The 20,154-nt window shown below is 43.7% G+C and overlaps 1 protein-coding gene across 5 annotated transcripts in view; it reads right to left on the bottom strand.

The window, feature by feature from the left end:
- LOC122542211 (transportin-3-like) overlaps positions 1-20,154 on the bottom strand; it is a 61,134-nt gene that overhangs the window by 30,868 nt on the left and 10,112 nt on the right. For 4 of the 5 annotated variants that reach the window (XM_043679706.1, XM_043679705.1, XM_043679703.1 and 1 more), the window contains exons 4-12: positions 15,968-16,041; positions 14,744-14,900; positions 12,547-12,690; positions 9,779-9,954; positions 5,749-5,887; positions 3,926-4,072; positions 2,971-3,078; positions 2,587-2,678; positions 631-767 (exon numbers count right to left, since the gene is read on the bottom strand). In XM_043679706.1, the coding sequence (XP_043535641.1) occupies positions 631-767; positions 2,587-2,678; positions 2,971-3,078; positions 3,926-4,072; positions 5,749-5,887; positions 9,779-9,954; positions 12,547-12,690; positions 14,744-14,900; positions 15,968-16,041 (1,174 nt within the window). The remainder of the gene's footprint in view (positions 1-630; positions 768-2,586; positions 2,679-2,970; positions 3,079-3,925; positions 4,073-5,748; positions 5,888-9,778; positions 9,955-12,546; positions 12,691-14,743; positions 14,901-15,967; positions 16,042-20,154) is intronic. The other variant, XM_043679704.1, reaches the window with a different exon arrangement.

The raw sequence follows: 20,154 nt of genomic DNA, 5'->3' as shown, positions 1-20,154 counted from the left end.
ATTTTTCTTGGAGAGTCGGATGAAGAGGGGTGACCTTTTAGAAGTTTATAAAATCATGAAGGGCATGGATAGGGTGTGTAGTCAAGGTCTTTTCCCCAGGGTAGAGGAGTCCAAAGCTAGAGGGCACAGGTTTAAGGTGAGAGGGGAAAGATTTAAAAGGACCAAGAGAACAGAGGATGGTGCATGTATGGAATGAGCTGCCAGAGGAATTGGAGGAGGATGGGACAATTATAGCATTTAAAAGGCATCTAGATGGATACATGAATAAGAAGGGTTTAGAGGGATATGGGTCAAATGATGGCAAATGGGACTAGACTAATGCAGAATATCTAGTTGGCATGGATGAGTAGGACCGAAGGGCTTGTTTTCGTGCTGTACAGTTCTATGACTCTATGCTACTGTATACATGGCACTTAATCAGGGGGCAGCAAGCAGGTTCAGCTCCTTCAGTTCTTGGCATGGTAACTGGCAACTCGATTTTGTGACACCGGGGAGGCAGGGAGGAGGATCTATGTCATCACAGCATGATACCTTTTTCAGTGAATAACTCCAGCCTAGTACTGAATGAGGAGCAATGCACCTTATACATCAAGGACAATCGATGAGGGGGAAGAGAAAACCCGCACTGACCTAGACATCGCACATTGTTGATGTATTCACCCATCTCACCCAACAGCTGGACTCCAGAATGTTGTACTGCTAAATGAGTATTGTCAGGGAGGCTGATTACTGCCTGAACAACATCTCCCAGCCTTTGTTCCTTTTCCCTAAGTGCAAAGAAAAAGATCAGTTTTCTTAATTTCAAAGTTGTTTCCCCCCCCATCAAGATCCTGGGCTCACTAGGTGCCACTGTTAATACTACCACCAGAGGCATTTGCAGATCAGCAGAGTACATGTAGAGACAGCTTATCTCATCACCAATACCTTGCATTCAAACAGCTTTCAAGAGATGTTGGAACAACTTAAAGCAGGTTTTTATTTATGCTTTGTAACGTTCCAATGCCCTTCCCCTTCTCAAAGTTTAGTTAAGACACTTCAGTATTACACCCAGATAGCCATTACTAATACAGAAGGTTGGATAGTGTCACTAAGACATTGGATCACAAGTAGTCCTGCATCCTAGACTAGTGCTGTCCTCACCTAACAATATTCCTATCAGCAGGGCCAATGTTTCAAATTGAGACACTGAATAAAATATGTTCCTTCCAAAGTTAGGTGGATTCGGAGTCAACCCAAAAACATACAACATTGAGATTTAAGAGGAGAGAACAGAGGAAATCCAAGTTATTACCATCATTAATGGATACATACAATCAAGCAGGAGAGCATTGCCACTCCCCCCCCACCTCCCTGAATCCACCCAACAAATGTATATCCCAACACACTGTTTCTCTACATCATGCAATAGTCCTCAGACAGGAGACTAGCTACAAACAGCTACTCTGACTAGTCCATTAAGCCACAGATTGTTAAAGGATGAAGATTGGAAATGTTTCCTGGTGGTCTGTGATTCCAGGAGAAAGTGAGGACTGCAGATGCTGGAGATCAGAGCTGAAAATGTGTTGCTGGAAAAGCGCAGCAGGTCAGGCAGCATCCAAAGAGCAGGAAAATCGACGTTTCGGGCGAGCCCGAAGAAGGGCTTATGCCCGAAACGTCGATTCTCCTGCTCCTTGGATGCTGCCTGACTTGCTGCGCTTTTCCAGCAACACATTTTCAGGTCTGTGATTCCGTCAAGACAACAGTCCACATTTGCTCCATCTGAAAGTTAACTGCACTCACAGAGTGAGCACAATCAGTATGTGAATTTCCCTGCACTGCAGCCTACTGGCAAGGAAGGCATTCAACAGCAGCACCCTCTCTCCCAAGGCACCTTGAAAGTAAATTCCAATCGACTGTATGCCTGACTCCCAAAGCAACTGCTTCACTCTGAACTTGGTGACAGCAGGAAATTCCCTGGAGGAGATCGGAAGCTGTAAGGATATTCTCAGAGCTTCCCTGAAGAGTTGAAGCATCCCCACCGATTCGCGGGAGATGCTGGTTATGACCGGCCAAAATGGAGAAGGCCCATTTGGGAAGCACTGAACACTCTGCAAGACTTTGTTGTGAACATGCAGAGGCCAAATCAAAGTGCCCAAAGCAGCACAAGAACCTCCAGATACCAAATGCCTGTACTCACCACTCATTCCATAATTCATCTGGGTTATCACCACAGGGATATAGTCAAGAAAGGTAAAAGAAAGTTAAAATGGAGAATGAGTGGGAAAAATAAAGTTGGCTTATCTCATTACTCCAGTTTCCTGTTGCTATCCAGTGAACCTTGCAACTAACTTCAGATGCAATACCCGCCCTAGTTGCTACTATCTGGGTATGCATGTTTGGTGATTACCAGCAGCTACAGAACTTTATTCCACAAAAATAAAGATTGCCAAATTCTATAACACCCCACCATTCAAAATAAGATGACTGATTTGATGGAATGAGGATGCTTGAGGGCCCTTGCTCCTCCCCAAAAAGCCAGGCCAATCTCACACTGCACCACCACATGCTCAGCATCACTCCACGTGGTCCAACAGATTTCTCACTCACGGGTTTAGGTTTTTCACCAACGCTGTCATGATGAAAAGCACAGCTTCCGTCTCCTCCCAGGCTGGGCTGCCATCTTTCAGTGTTGAATACAACTAGAAAGGAACAGTATAATTGAGCACCCAAAATGCATTCACAAAACAATCTTAAACTAAACAAAGCATGGGACAAGAAGTCAGTGGGATGAAAGGGCACATTCTGGACTGTGTGTGTGTGTGTGTACGTGCATGCGTTTGGAGAATGGTCTTCCGCAAGCTAAGTTTAGGTATTTAACAGTGGGATATTGGAAAGGGTGTCTGAATGAGAAGTTGAATGGGTCTTCTCATATTTATTTGCTTTCCTTCTAGCTGTATGGACTAAAGGTTGGGAAGATTGTTCCTTACTTACCCGCGAGAAGAACTCTGAAGCTCCAATGAGGAATATAATATCTTTCAGAAGATCAGAGACCCGGAGTCTGAACTCGTAAAAATCATCCGTCTCATCCAGAACTCCCTCCTGTTAAGGAAACAGTTCAGACAGCACTGCTACCAGAGGGTGCACAGAGCCAATACACTTGGTAACACTGACCTCAAAACCTCTACACTGGGAAACCACCTCAATCTTTAGCAATGGCAGACGGCATTGGGAGGTGTGAGGAAACTAACCCTTCAGACTCCAATTGTTCAGCAAAAGATCAAATTAAGAATCAAACCAACAAAATATTTTAATAAAATAAGGTGAATTTTCTCAAAGTGTTAACACTGGGGAATAGTGCGATTTACATTGCTGCAAATTCAGCATCAGTATACTGCACATCCAGATAGGCATCGTACCCACAGGCACAAAGGAAAGCTTCCTCAACTCAAGCCTCAACAATGCACCTAAGCAGCCAGCACTGCAGATCTTATATGTCCACATCAGCCACCCTGTGGGGTCTGAGCATGTTTGCTGATTCAGTACTGAATTGCAATTGTTGCTTAATGTGAGACCAAACTCACTTCATACAAGCTGCCACCCTACAGTAGGTTTTGGTCCCATTAAGACAGCGCTGGATTTGAACTGACATTTGTGGAGGTAAGGGCTAATGTTCACTTTATGATGCTCATTTACTCATCAAGGGGATCTCAGTGTTGATCCATTGCTTACCAGATTACCATGTACCTTCCCTGAACTCTTACCATGCAAACAATAGAACATTAAAATCATTAGAAGATAAAGGCAGGAGTGCATTGGACAGTCTTGGGAGCAGCAAATATTATGAAAATTTTCATTTGGGATAGTCTCTAACATTTTCCTACTGTTTAAGCCTAGGGCTTACTATACACCAACTCATTTGCATGCTTTCTTATCAAAGGTGACATACGTGATCAGGATCCATCTGGGAGTGGAAGGTGAGCGACTGAGTAAGTCTCTGGAAATACGGCCGGAAGATCTGGTTTACTGAGGGGTCCTTCATCCTGTGCAGAGTTTCGGCTAGCCGATACCAGAAATTGAATGTGATTTCCGCCACCTGCACGATGCAGAGTATGTTAGAGAGAAACTAACAGTCAAGACCAAACTCACCTTTCAATCCAGCATTATTTCATAGAAATATTTATGGTTTTTAAGCACAAGAAAACTAAACGTTTCTCATTTACCTCTGTCAATGAGAACATACACCACGTCGACATCAGGCACATAAAGATCAGATACAAAAGTAAAGCCCACCCAAAGTAAAGAAAGTTCAAACATATACAGTAAAAGCAAGTAATGGAGATCTGAAATAAAATCAAAGTGCTTGGGAAACGTGGTTCCGGCACATCTGTGGAGAGATAAACATGGAGTCCAATATGGCAATTCTTTAGAAATTCTGTTGTTTGTCCACAGATGCTGCCAGACCTGCTAAGTTTCTCCAGCACTTTCTGATCCCAGTTATACATGATCTCTGGACCAAAAAATGTTTCCTAACATGTAAGACACTTTGAAAAGTAGTCATCGCAATGAATGACACAAAGCAAGCAAGCTACACACAGCAAGCTCTCACGAATAGCACTGCCATATGACCAGAGAATCTGATTTAGCAATGTTCATTAAAGAATAACCAGTGAGGATGCCAGGAACAACTCATTGATATAGTGTCATGGGACCTTTTACATAAGCCCAAAGAGCTGAGGACCCTGGTTTTACAGAGGGCTTCCCAATGTTTAGCAGGGATGGTTACAATGGAGCATCTATGGGGACCAACTGCGAATAACCTACGACTTCTTTAAATTAGTGGATGTGGCTCAACTCTTTGCTCCTTGAGGCCCGATTCTTGCTCCAAGATTAAACACTGCCCCCCTAACTCCGTCCTCACACCCCTGCGGCCTCCTCACAGCTGAATTCGCAGCTCTGTAGTCTCCATCCAGCCCATACACTCACCTCAGCACCCTTCCTCCAGCCCACTCACTCAGCTCTGCACTTCCCCCAACCCAGCACCTACACCCATTCTCTCGTCTATCCTCCCTACCTTGCTCTGACTGAAGTAGTGGCAACTTTTAAGACTCAAAATGTCACTATATTTTGAGAAAAAGTTGGAAAGTTCTGAATTAGCATCTCACTTGAAAGATGATACTTTTGACCATGAAGTGCAGTCAGGATTTTGTGCGGAAGTCTCTGGACTAGGACCTGAACCACAACCAGCTGGCTTACAGAGGTCAGAGTGCCCTGTTACTAGCCTGGGACCTATTCAGAATTTAGTGATTGCTGTTTAATTTTGAGACTGGCTCCTGCGTGGTCAGTGGAATTGGTTCGGTCAAGGACAATACAACAGCTGCACAATTCAAACGCAAGGAACCGAAACAGCTCAGTTATTTGTCTCGTCTTTTATGACTGATCACATAGCTTTGTTTTTCAGTCAGTGCTTCGACATGGGGTTAGTGAAATGCAAAGGGTCTAAAACCCACACAAGAACAGCAGGTCCAAGTAACAGGGGAGTCTCAACCAATGAACTCTCTCGATTATGGGCAGCAATTTGTTTAAATATGTGACCCTTGTCAATTTTGCTGTGGGGTCATGCACTTAAAGCAGCTTAAAGTGGCTGAGTTGTGTCTGCCTGCACAGAGACTTTTTGGGTTGCTCTGTTGTTAAGCAGCTTAGGACATGTTGGCCTCAACTCATGAGCACTGCTACCTGAACTGACTGGATTGAAGGCGAGTATTAACTGACCTCATACTGCTCATGTCCAACACAGTTTAAGATGAGATTGAGCGTTTTGAGATCACCCAATCCCTGTCCTGGTGAACGGATAACCATCTCCAACAGTGTTTCTGCCAGTTCAGTGAAAATTCTGCAATAGTTCAGTGCCCTGGAAAACACAAGGCCTCAGGTCAAAAATGGTACAAATGGCACAAAGGCTCCCTCTACTGTCCCTGGCACACTCAAGTCAGCTCAGCACAGGTTAGACATAAATAAACCAGCGATTTTTGAGAAGATTTGTAGCTCAGGTTGATAAGTACGCAAGTTAGCTCGCTGAGCTTAATGGTTTGTTTTCAGACGTTTCGTCACCATGACTAGGTAACATCATCAGTGAGAATTTCCGATGAAGCGCTGGTGGTATATCCCGCCTCCCTATTTATAGGTTTTGGTTTCTTAAGGTGGTTGATGTCATTTATGTTTTTTTTAAAAAGGGAAGGTAGATAGGATCTAAATCGATGTGTTTATTGATGGAGTTCTGGTTAGAATGCCATGCCTCTAAGAATTCTCATGCGTGTCTTTGTTTCACCTGTCCTAGGATGTGTGTGTTGTCCCAGTCAAAGTGGTGTCCTTCTATGTCTGTATGTATAGAAACTAGTGGGTCGTATTGTTTGGCGGCCAGTTGGTGTTCATGTATCCAAGTGGCAAATTTCCTGCTAGTTTGTCTGATGTAGTGTTTTTTTTACAGTACTTACATGGCATCTTTAAATGATGTTAGTTATGCTGGTGATACCTAATGGATCCTTTAGGTTAATTAGTCGCTGTTTAAGTGTGTTGCTAGGTTTGTGGGCTACTATGATGCCAAGGGGTCTGAGTAATTTGGAAGGACAACTCAGCCTTCAACCCTCAGGACTTCAGCCCCAGGGCATCAATGTGGACTTTACCAGTTTCCTCATTTCCCCTCCCCCACCTTACCCCAATTCCAAACTTCCAGCTCAGCACTGTCCTCATGACCTGACCTACCTGCCAATCTCCCTTCCCACCACCTGCTCCACCCTCCTCTCTGACCTATCACCTTCATTCCCACCTCCACCCACCTATTGTACTCTTAGCTACCTTCTCCCCAGCCCCACCCCCCTCTCATTTATCTCTCCACCTCGGAGACTCCCTGCCTCATTCCTGATGAAAGGCTTTTACCCGAAACATCGATTTTCCTGCTCCTCGGATGCTGCCTGACCTGCTGTGCTTTTCCAGCACCACTTTAATCTTGAGTAGTCTGGAAGTCATTTCTGATTTGTCTTTGATGTAAGGTAATGTGGCTATAGTTTTTGGTTGCGTTGTGTCTGCTTGTTTGGGTTTGTTTCGGAGGAATTGGTAGATTGTGTTTATTGGGTACCCATTTGTCTTGAAATGTTGTATAGATTTTCTTCTTCTGCTTTTTGTAGTTCTTGGGTGCTGCAATGTGATGTAGCTCATTGAAATAAAGAGAGGTGGGAATACCATCAGGGCTTCACCGGAGGCTCTCACTGATGATGTTACCCAATATGGTGACGAAACGTCTGAAAACAAACCTTCAAGCTCAATGAGCTAACTTAAATACTTACAAAATAAACTTTCCTTGTATTATCTTATCAGGTACTGTCACATGCAGCTACAATGGTTAGACTCAGAATAAAGCTCCATTTTTAAAATTTAGAGTATAACTTCACTCTAACACTCTAACACAGTGACTTTTCCAATTAACTTATCAACCATGTGTAGGCTAGCATATCTTGATTAAAGGACAATTTAGAGCATAATTGAACGTGATTTAAACAAACTTGAAGGTAAAGCACGGAAGAGGTAGAGAAAGGCCGTTCAGCTCCATCTATCCGTGAAGGTGTTTATGCTCCTTCCACCACATTCCATATCACCTGATCAAGGTTTGCGTAAAGATTTGTAGCTTGGATGCCAGTTGCCGTAGTTGTGGGTACATGGGTATAGTATTTCCTATAGTGACCCAATACCCATCATGCGCAAGACAAACGTAATTTACAGGATTCAATGCAAAGACTGCACGAAACACTATATAGGAGAAACGGGATGACAACTAGCAATCTGCATCCACACACACCAACTAGCCATTAAACACCACGACTAGCTGTCCATACACACAGATAACAAGGACCACAAATTTGACTGGGACAACACAACGATCAGAGGACAAGCTAAACATTGCACAGCCAGAGAATTTCTAGAAGCATGGCACTCATCCACGGACTCCATCAATAAGCACATTGATCTAGACCCAATATATCGGCCACTACGATGAACAACTGGAACCAGCAACTGGATTCAGCAGAAATGAAAGCAAATAAACTCCAGAAGCCCCAGTACCGCAGGAGGCTCCAAAGCACTGAAGATGTCACCGAGATGAAAACGTCTGCAAATTAACTTCCCAGCTCAGTGAACATACCCACAACTACGGCAACCTGATCAACTCATCCTTCTGCTCCATTAGTCTTCATATGCTTCATATTCTAAAAGTAATCAATGTTATTTATGTCAACTACTGAATGCACTGGCAAGTTCCATATTCAAATCACATTCTGGGTAAAGTGCAGCAGCTGCCACTATGATGTTATCGGTCAGTGCGACCTTGCTATGACTGTGGAAGAGGCTGGCACATGGTTCTTTAGTGACAGAATGTATAACAGGGTGACGTTTCTTGTTTAGCTCTATACTAGAGTTTCTGCAGTTGATAGGAACATTTAAACTGTGATGACAAACTACAAACGCCTGAAACTTTGAAGTCACCTTTAGTGCAAAAGGTTTAATTGAACTGATTAAAATCTCATAGCAATCTACAACCATTTAAATATAATTAAATCATTCAAATTGAACAGCTTTAATTGTATTAACTTTTCTCACTTCTAAAGCATCAATAACTCAGTTACTAGTGATGATGTATCTAGCCTTTTAAACAATTTGTTCTGGAGGGCAGTATTTATGTTGGATTTTTTGTAATTCATTCATGGGATGAGGGTGTCAAGGGTATTACCCATTCCTAATTGCCCAGAGAGCAGCACAAGAGATAACCAAAAATAGATGAGAAGTCACACATGGGCCAGACCAGGTAAGGAGAGCAGTTTCCTTCCCTGAAGGACATTAATGAACCAAATGAGTTTTTCCAACAATCGATGGCCAATTCATGGTCATCATTTGACTCTATATTCCAGAATCTTTTATTGAATTCAAATTCCACCATCTGCCATGATGGGATTCGAACCTGGGACCCCAGTACATTGCATTGGCCTCTGGATTAATAATCTAGTGATAATACCACTAGGCCATTTACAATTCCATAAATGCGTTTAATGCTCAATACCTTACCCAGGTATTTGGGTAACCTTCACAAGCAAGCCCTGGCAGTTCAGCTGTTTTACCACTGGGCATTCCTGTAACACCCAGGCCCCACCCTCCCTCTATCCAGTCCACTGGATTTTCTAGTAGGAATGACCAGCTGGAGATTAGAAGCAGGCAGCATAAAGAAACTCTCCGGCCACAGGGACATTGAGACCTCAAATCTGACTGCATACAGTGTCACTATTCTGGGTCAGAGTGGAAGCGATTGAGTGATTTCCCCCATCAATTATACCTGAAGACTGCAAGGATGTAAATGATTGCCTTTGATTATGGACATGTGTAACTATTCACCACTTGTTCTGCCAGAGAAATAACCCTCCTTGTATCAGGATGCCTTGCAGTAGCTGCAATTATGAGTTGTGCTTGCTGTACTGTCCTGTTTAAACTCTGCAGACTGTTTGCTGTAGTGTGCTGTTCAAATAGATCTTGCTTTTTCTAAAATAGACTGCTGAGATTGTTGCCACTTGCCTCCACCTTGGCAGAATGATTTCCACAGATACACTGCTCAAATGTGGCCTGGATGAGACCAGCTCACTTGTAGGGGCCAGGGACAAACCTAGACTGTATTTGCTGCCTTAACCAACAAGGTGATCCTCACAAAAGCATTCTGGCATAACTCCAAACCTATTCCAAAGTGTGAAACCTAACTGTAACGTACTTGTCCATGTCCTCACAGGCGACTGCAGTATGGTAGGCTTCCTCCAGTGCTGTCACCCCTTCCTGCAGCTGTAGTGCCAGCCGTAGACTCTCCTGCAAGCCCTCGACTGCATAAAGTGCTGCGCACACACAGTCACTCGCCACCTCGTGCAGGTTTGAGGATGTCTGGTTGTGCCTCTGAAATTCAGGTACAGTTTCTCTTTCAACAACGTGAATATCGTTACATTCCACTCAAACATGCACAGAAAGACTTGCATTTCTCACATGCCTGATCAATCGAAAAAACATTTCATAAACAATTACACTGAAGTGCACTCACTGTTAAATTGATGAACATGGCGACTGATTTGCTGAGAATGAGAACGCTCCCCAAACACACACACAAATCAATGAGTGGTATGGGTTAAGAGGAATATTGATCAAGGTAATGACAGAATTGCCCATTTTTCTTTGAATGCCATTCCTGCTTCTTTAAGACACACTGAGCCAGCAGAACATGCAGTCAATGTCTCATCAACAAAGTAGCAGCATCCACTCAATACTGAACTGGTGCATCAGCCTGGATTTTGCGCTCAGGATCGGATGTAGGGGTTGCAAAGCAGACTTTGCTCCTGGTTATGTTCCAGTGAGTCACTGGGTCAGCATTAAGGAAGTTCCCAATACAACAGATCCTCGATGGTTCAGAGGGCAAGGACGTGATGGTGACATATCATGCAGGAGAGATTGTGGTTCAACTCTTGTCCTGCACGGTTAACTGATTTGACAGCTAAAGCTCCTGGTCCTGATCACAATTCAGCAAGCCTGTGCATGACAATGGGATGACAACACCTATAGCAGAGACTCACTGGGAGGAGTGTGAAGGCTTTCTGGCCTAGGTTAACTATCACCAAAAACTTCTGCGCCTAGTGTTAATTACAACTGATAACCCTGTGACACTATCAACTCAGCAGCTTTTCAGCCTTTCCAAAGACATAAATAAACCATTCTAACAAAAATTAAATCATTTCTCCTCTCCTCCCCGGGCATACCTCTCCTCACGAAGGTGATGATTCTTGCTGAGGTACCTTCAGCTAACAGGACTCCTACAACTCAGTCAAGAGATGCTGCTTAGGTGAGCACGTGGGGGAACACCTCTGACCTAGCATTTACAACATCCACACACCTCTCAATGAATTGCGCGATTGCAGGAATCCTGGCTGATTTTCTTCTCACTAACTTGGAGATTGGGGTAACTCTGAATCGTGGTCAGTCCTGAGCTCAAATCTGTGACCAGAGCAGAAGTCTTTTATTCGAATTGAAGTTAGTGCTATGATGAACTGTTTCTTTATCACTTTGAACCACTGGAGTATATCTACAGCTATATCTTCAAACAGTCACGATATGGAGAACCAACTTGGCCTTCATTGATTTGCTGGGTTATCCAGTAACTGCATCACCCCCTCACCTGGCTTTATTAGCCTCTGGGACGTAAATCAGAACAATAAGAGGGCAATGCCTCACCCACATGGCAAAACACACAACTGTCAATCACCACCCCCCCCTGTCCTCTGCCAGATCTCAGCAGCAAACTTAACATTCTACAAGAGAACATCTCTCCATGCAGAATTAATCCCACACCTTCCCTTTAGGATCCTCGCCTGGGATTACTCCTTTAACAGAGGACAAAGCAAAACTCAATTGGAGGCAATGTCAATACAAATACTGTCGAGGAATTGTAAACAAAATCAGAACATCAATGCAATTAACCAGGATTGGGATTAAACACTGCAGAGGCCAGACAAAGGGTGAAGATGATATTACAGCAGCAGGCACAAGTTTCCTGGGTTGGCAGAACAAACCTACTGCACAATGTCAACCGGAGAGAAACTGATCATACTAAAGACAAAGGCTGGCCTTGTGAGCAGATTAAGCTGCAACATTGTACCACTAAGAACAGAAAGTCCTAGCTTCAATTTCCAGGCTGAGTGCATTTGGCTGATCCCACCTGGACTGGAGACAATACACTGGTTCCAACTTGGACTGGGTGTGAGACTTAAATCAATGCCTCAAGTTATTCCACCTCTGGTCACATGAGTACGTGCTGGGTGAAATTACCATCAGGCTCTACTGTCATTCACTGCCTGGCCAAATAGCCTGCTGACAATAATCAATTTAGCCTCACACTTGAAGAATTTGTTCACATATTATGAGAAGTAGCACAAAGGCTTCCAGGTGTGGAAGAAAGGGCAATTCTTAAAACAGGAGCCACTGGAATTAATAATTCTTGCTGACAGCTGAGCTCCCTCGCAGTAACATCAATAAAGATATGGTCAATGTGGTCATAAACAATCCTGAGCTTCCAATCAAGTAGGATTAAAATTACAAGAGAGACCAAGCACTAAGAAGGGTGCGGAAGATATGATGCCAAAGTTGTGTGCTTTCTAATTGCTAAGGATGGCACAAACCAAAGAAACAGGTCTGCCCTTGTGGGTAAAGATACTTCATAGAATCGAAAGGTCTTCGGTTCAATCCTCCATTTTGTGCATCCTCCATCAAATGGCCATAAAGGGAAAATTAGCTGCAACATTGATCCTGGCACCCCAAACTTAGTCATGAGGAAAACTAGTCAGAGTCTTGCTCACAGCCGCAGCCTGTGGAATGGCACTCCACTCAGCCTAAGACAGAAACTTCAAAAGAAGGCTGAAGAGAACTATATTTAACAAAAGACTGACATTATCTAATTAATGCACTGACTTTGAAAAGCTGAATAGTTGCGTAGTTCATACTCACAAGGACTTGGAAGAGTGCCACCAGTAACTGGCTGTTAGCGATGTGATCTGTGTGCAGGATGCCCAGGTTAATCCAGCTCATCAAGCATCGGAAGACTTTAATCACCAACTTCTCATCGTGACTACAGCGCTCCATGTAGGCTGTCTGTAAAATTCCCAGATACGAAGTGAAACTTCATAAAACACAACCTCAATACAACTCACGCACTATTTAATGCCTTAAAGGATGTCCTGACAATAGGTATTTTGGGGGCGACTATAGTTGAAGCCTTGGTCCTTAAGAAGGGTCCATTAATGTCTGGTCTGAATCCCAAACTAACAGTATACAAATGCACAGTCATGAAAAGGAAAAGACCCTTTGGTCCATACAGCCTCTACCACAAAAGTGCATTCTCTCTGCATCACAATGTCCCCAACACAGTGTAAACCAAGTGATTGTTTGAGGGCTGCAATGATGATGAAAAGCCCAGAAACAAAAAACATAGAGTCATCGAGTCCTACAGCATGGAGGCAAGTCCTTTGGTCCAAACTGGTCCATGCTGACCAAACTGTTCAACAACGCTTACCTTATTTCCCAGCACTTGGCCCTTCTAATCCTTTCTTTTCCATATATTTGTTCAAATGCCTTTTTAAACATTAATATGCCTGCCTTACTTCTGCTGACAGCTCATTCCATATGTGTACCACTCTGTGTAAAATGGTTGTCCCCCAGGTTCCCTTTTATTCTTTCCCCTCTAACTTTAAACTGATCCCTTCTAGTTCCTGATTCCCCAACCCTGGGGAAAATTCACCCTATCCATGCATCTCATGATCTTATACACTTCTATAAAATCCTCCCTCAGTCTCCTATGCTCTAAAGAAAAACGTCCTAGCTTGTCCAACCTCTCTTTATAACTCAAACCGTTTAGTCCTGGCAATACCCTTGTAAATTTCTTCTGCACTCTTTCCAGTTTAGAAACTTCCTTTCAAAAGGTGACCAAAACACAATACTCTAAGTGTGGCCTCACCAGTGCCCTGTACAACTGCAACAACTTCCTAACGTCTTTACTCACTGTCCTGACTGATGAAGGCCAGTGTGCCAAAAACGGTCTTCACTGCCCTGTCAACCCGTGACTTCACTTTCAGAGAACCATGCACCTGAACTCCAAGGTCCTTCTGTTCCACTACGCTCCTTAAGGCCCTACCATTCACCATGAAATAGTTACTTTGATTTGACTTTCCAAACTGCAAGACCTCACACTTACCTATATTAAACCATTTTGTGGCCCATTTCCCCAGCTGATCAAGGTCCTGCTGCAATTTCTGACAACCTTCCTCACTGTCCATGATACCACCTATTTTAGTGCCATCAGTAAACCAATTTATCATGCCTTGTACATTCTCATCCAAATCATTGATATAGATAACAGCAATGGGCCCAGCACTGAACGCTGAGGCACTCCACTAGTCACAGGCTTCCAGTCCGACAAGCATCCTTCTACTGTTACCCTCTGTTTCCTACCATCAAGCCAATTTGCCAAAAAAACACCGAGAAATCTCTGCCAATCCTCCTCAGGCACTGAAAATCATGGAGAGGTCTCCATTAATCTTCAAAATGCCAAACAAAGGGTGTACAAGATACAAATATTGAGAGGTTAAATCTGAAGAAAATACTTCCTGTTCATAAATGACAATGTGTGTGATTTTGTTTCAGAACTACAGTCATGAATTCCGTGGTTTAAGTCAGTCCGGATACAGCACTTTGCTGGAAGCTGGCCTGCCTTCAATCAATTCTCCTCAGATAACTGAAGGGCAGTTTAAGAGCTATCATTTAACAGCAACATGACAGGAACAGAGATTCCGCCATCATCACATGCTTAAAAATAAAATGGTCAACTAGAGCTGGCCTTGCAGGGAAATGGTCTAGAACACAGTTCCCGATCACTGTCTAATGATCTCCCCAGGGTGTGCGGGCATTTGGGTATCTGCTGACAGGATAGAGCTGAATTGCGACACTGACTTACTGAAGAGCCTGTTGATATTTCACAACGTTAGCTCGAGTGGCTACTTGGACAAGGTGGCAGTGCCTGTGGAACTGCAGTCCAAAAGCCAGCACACTAAAGGAGGATGGGCAACAAGTCAGTGCTGAAGATACCATGATTTTATTTTGCACAGGGTCAAGTACATTCAGATGAAATTCGTTACCAAAAACAGCTCACCAATAAGCCAATCACCATGCTGGCATTGTAGGCCAAGTCCTCGATGACCTCAGTCCTTCGGTTGGTGCCAATTCGTAGTGAGCGGCTGTGCACTTCCTCTGGGAGCACTGTCAGAATCTCCAGCAGGAACGGGAGTGCAGACTCGTCATTGCCATATCTACGAGTCAGCACATGTGGAGTGGCGATTAATCAAACCTTCTTTAAACACCCAAAGCAAACAGCGGTTTTGGGCACTCAATTACTAAAGCAAAATACGGTGGATAGAGGATGCACTAAAACATAAACAAATACACGTCAAAAAAATTCTCGGCAGCTCAGGCAGCATGTGAAAAGAGAAACAGAGTTACTGTTTCTGTTCCAATTGATCTTTCATCTGAAAAGTTCAGAACAGAATGTGTGGACGAAAAGTCATCTCAACCTGAAATGGTTTCTCGCTTCACAGACGCTGCCTGACCTGCTGAGTATTTCTGGCATTTTTATTCTTACCAAAGCTGGCCGAGGAAATTTGGTTAACAAGTGGAGTAAATGGTTCCCTCAGCCTGGCATGAGCCTCCTTTGTCAAAAAAAGATTCTGAGGAAACCTCAACATGGTTTCCAGAGGACAATTTCACTTCACTAATGTTGCAATAACATAGGGATAAGGAGGAGAAACAGAAAGCACTGGGAATACACAACAGGCTTACTAGCTTCTGAGAGAATTCCCAAGGTAGTAACCCAGTTGCCCACTCCAGCAAATTCTAAGATTTCAACTTTCGACAAGCACTTTTACACAGTTCAAAACAAATACCGGGTGGTGGGGGTACATGGGCCAAGATGGGCAAGGGAAAACGTTTTAATTTATTCATTTATTGAATGTGGGCATCGCTGGCAAGATCAGCATTTATCGTCCATTCTGGATGCTGTTGAGAAAATGGCAATGAGTCACATTCTTCATTACAATGGAATACCTTCCTGATTTCAGAATTCAATCAAGCTATCAAGCCGCATCGCTGTAGGTATGGAAACACACAGAGACCAGACTGAATAATAAAGGACAGATTGCTTCCCTAAGGGATATTAGTAAACCAGATGCAAATCACGATCATCATTACTGATAATATATTTTATTCCACATTTATTTAATTAATTGAATGGAAGTGTGGATTCTAAGTCCAAGCCTCTGATCCAGAAATTAATCATTTGTCCACCAATACCCCACATCTTTAACGTATAAAAAAAACTCACTTCTCAATTAGCGTCTGGACACAGCTTTTCCATGATGTCATCTGTATGGCAAGGTCTGCAACAGCAAGAGCTAGCTGGGTCCAAAAAAACAGTGAGTCATTATTGTTGCTGAAGGAAAAAAACACAAGGAATGGAATATTTGCGCTTAATCATTGGCAAACGCTATTGTAAAAACAGGGCAGAGATACTAGCATTTTACTTTGTATTTTGGTGTTTCTCTGACTGTTGCTGGGACCAACACCTTACATCACAGTGACTGACCGATCAAAGTACAGCAGCAAAGCCCCCAAAAATCCAATTATTCTAATCCAGAAACCCAGGCAGTGATGGCAAGAACTGGAACTCAATCATTACACACTTAATGACCTTTTATTTACAGGGGTATGGGTCAACTTTATAAACATCATCTACCAAACCTGAATGACCACTACTGACACTGAAGCTGCTACATTTATTAGAGCATCCAGTGAACAAAAAATATACTTAAACAATGAAGGCATGGAAGATATAGAATGTAGGGAAATAGACGGCGACATATTGAAAAATGTCCATATCACAGAGGAGGAAGTGCTGGATGCCTAGAAACGCATAAAAGTGGATAAATCCCCAGGACCTGATCAGGTGTACCCGAGAACTCTGTGGGAAGCTAGGGAAGAGATTGCTAGGCCCCTTGCTGAGATATCTGCATCATCGATAGTCACAGGCAAGGTGCCGGAAGACTAGAGGTTGGCTAACGTGGTGCCACTGTTTTAGAAGGGTGGTAAGGACAAGCCAGGAAACTATAGACCAGTGAACCTGACCACAGTGGTGGGCAAGTTGTTGGAGGAAATCCTGAGGGACAGGATGTACATGTATTTGGAAAGGCAAGGACTGATTAGGGATAGTCAACATGGTTTTGTGCGTGGGAAATCATGTCTCACAAAATTGATTGAGTGTTTTGAAGAAGTAACAAAGAGAATTGATGAGGGCAGAGAGGTAGAGTGATCTATATGGACTTCAGTAAGGTGTTCAACAAGATTTCCTATGGGAGGCTGATTAGCAAGGTTAGATCTCATGGAATACAGGGAGAACTAGCCATTTGGACACAGAACTGGCTCAAAGGTAGAAGACAGAGGGTGGTGGTGGAGGGCTATTTTTCAGACTGAAGGCCTGTGACCGGTGGAGTGCCACAAGGATCGGTGGTGGGTCCACTACTTTTAGTCATTTATATAAATGACTTGGATGTGAATATAAGAGGTATAGTTAGTAAGTTTGCAGGTGATACCAAAATTGGAGGTGTAGTAGACAGCGAAGAAGGTTACCCCAGATTACGGTGGGATCTTGATCAGATGGGTCAATGGGCTAAGAAGTGGTAAATGGAGTTTAATTTAGATAAATGCGAGGTGCTACATTTTGGGAAAGCAAACCTTAGCAGAACGTATACACTTAATGGTAAGGTCGCAGGGAGTGCTGCTGAGCAAACAGACCTTGGAGTGTATTTTCATAAGTCCTTGAAAGTGGAGTCGCAGGTAGGTAGGATTGTTAAGAAGGCATTTGGTATGCTTTCCTCTCTAATGGTCTCATTCGATGTAATGGCACTGTTCACCTCTATCGACAAAACCCTAGCCAGAGAAACAATAGCCAACCTGCTGGACATACAGAACAGACAACAAGACGGGGAACCTATCCTCAAAGGCTGCATACTCAAATTACTGAACCTGTGCCTCACAACACACTTCACATTCAACAACCAAATATATGAACAAATCAACGGCACACCCATGGGCTCACCCATCTCTGGACTCATAGCAGAAGCTGTAATGCAAAGATTAGAACAAACAATCTTACCGCAAATTCAACCCAAACTCTGGGTCAGGTATGTGGATGACACCTTTGTAATCATTAAAAACACAGAAATAGAAAACACACACCGGATCATCAATGCCACACTCACAGGAATCCGATTCACTCGAGAGGAAGAAAAGGACAACCAACTCCCATTCCTAGACGTGATGGTACAGAGAACACCGAACGGAGAATTCACCACAAAGGTATACAGGAAAGCTACACATACAGACCATGTCCTGAACTACGAAAGCAACTACCCCAACACACACAAAAGAAGTTGCATCAAGACACTGTTCAAAAGAGCCACAACACACTGCAGTACACCAGAACTGCAAAAAGAGGAAGAAGAACACCTATATAATGTATTTGCCAAAAATGGATACCCCCGCAATTTCATCAACAGATGCCTAAGGGAAAGACAACAGAATGAGGACATGCCACAACCAAAAGGACTAGCCACACTACCATACATCAGGAGCATCTCGGAACTGACAGCCAGACTATTGCGACCCCTAGGACTCATAACAGTACACAAACCAACAGCCACTCTCAGACAACAACTCACCAGGACAAAGGACCCGATACCCAGCATGAGCTAAACCAACGTAGTGTGCAAAATCCCATGCAAGGACTGCACAAAACACTACATAGGATAAATAGAAAGACAGCTAACGATCCGCATCCATGAACACCAACTAGCCACGAAACGACACGACCAGCTATCCTTAGTAGTCACACACACAGATGACAAGCAACATGAGTTCGACTGGGGCAACACTACTATTATAGGACAAGCCAAACAGAGAACAGCCAGGGAATTCCTAGGGCATGGCACTCATCCATAGATTCTATCATAAACACATCGACCTGGACCCAATATACCGGCCACTGCAACGGACAGCTGGAACGGACAACCGAAAGCGGCAGAGATAAACCACTATAAATGCTGGAGGAAAGATCACAGAAGCACTTCACATGAGGCTCCCAAGCACTGAGGATTTCACCTAGACAGGGGATGAAATGTCTGCAACATAAATTCTCAGCTCGGCGAACAGAACTACAACACTGTACAATATTTACTGAATAAACCTGACTTTGCGAAGAATTACACTGGAAACTAAATTTTGATGTGATTCATTTGAGCTTACTGGAATCGATATATATATTCACACACAGGATGTTTCTCTTTGTAGGTGAAAGGAATATCCATACATTGCACCTTTTTTAAAAATTAAGGACAGTTAATGGAGACAGCCAATCCCTCCTGCATTCCCCGGTCTGACCAAACAGAGTAGACCTCCCTCACTAAACTGTTTTTTTGGCTAACTAAAATCTACAGTTAATAGTTCACACTGCATCTCCATGCTAATCATGGTCCAGCCAATCAGCATCCAATTCTCACCTGATATAAATTCACTCTTTTTTGATTTAGTCCCTACCCTCCCCTTCACTGTTTGATCACACAGCATTGCCTTTTGTGAAGGGCACTGCTTGTCACTGGCCACCCGGGTGTTTTCCTATCTTCCTGGTGGTGGAAACTGAATAAAGATTCATACACCTTGTGTCTCTCACTGTGTCTCACACCTGCACACACACAACATGGTTGCTGGGGAAAAAAATAAGCACTACCGCAGTTAGGTGGAAGTGTGGGGGTTATATAAAACAAAAAAGGAAAAAAAAATTCACTCTTCCCCCTCTCCAAGTTTGGCTCCTCACATGTCCCTCCTGATAAGTCCAAAATAAAATCTTAGGCCTTGTGCCTCTTTTTGTGTTCCAAACATTAATTACACTTTGAATTTGGGCTTGGGAGGCAGGAGGGAGAGATAGCTGGATAATTGGGAAGAGTAGAAGGACGAGTGGTGGCAGCAGGAATGGCCACGTGTTCAGATTTATCAGCAATTAAATGCCATCTTTAAGAAGTGCTAATAGAATACTGAATTGGTTTCGTGAAAAGAGATACAGAATATTAAAAAAATGAGATTTAATAGTCAATTTAATAGTCTCCGCAGCATCTGCTCCCAGGAGGACCAGTTCCAATACCATACAACCCAGATGGCCTCCTTCTTCAAGGACCGCAATTTCCCCCCAGACGTGGTCGACGATGCCCACTACCGCATTTCCTCCACTTCCCGCTCCTCCGCCCTTGAGCCCCGTCCCTTCAACCGGCCCAGGACAGAAACCCACTGGTCCTCACCTACCACCCCACCAACCTCCATGTACAGCATATCATCCGCCGTCATTTCCGCCACCTCCAAACGGACCCCACCACCAGGGATATATTTCCCTCCCCTCCCCTATCAGCGTTCCGAAAAGACCACTCCCTCCGTGACCCCCTCGTCAGGTCCACACCCCCCACCAAC

Source organism: Chiloscyllium plagiosum, chromosome 39, assembly GCF_004010195.1.
Source record: "Chiloscyllium plagiosum isolate BGI_BamShark_2017 chromosome 39, ASM401019v2, whole genome shotgun sequence".
Classification (NCBI taxonomy): Eukaryota; Metazoa; Chordata; class Chondrichthyes; order Orectolobiformes; family Hemiscylliidae; genus Chiloscyllium; species Chiloscyllium plagiosum.
This window is presented reverse-complemented; position numbering and strand designations above follow the sequence as displayed.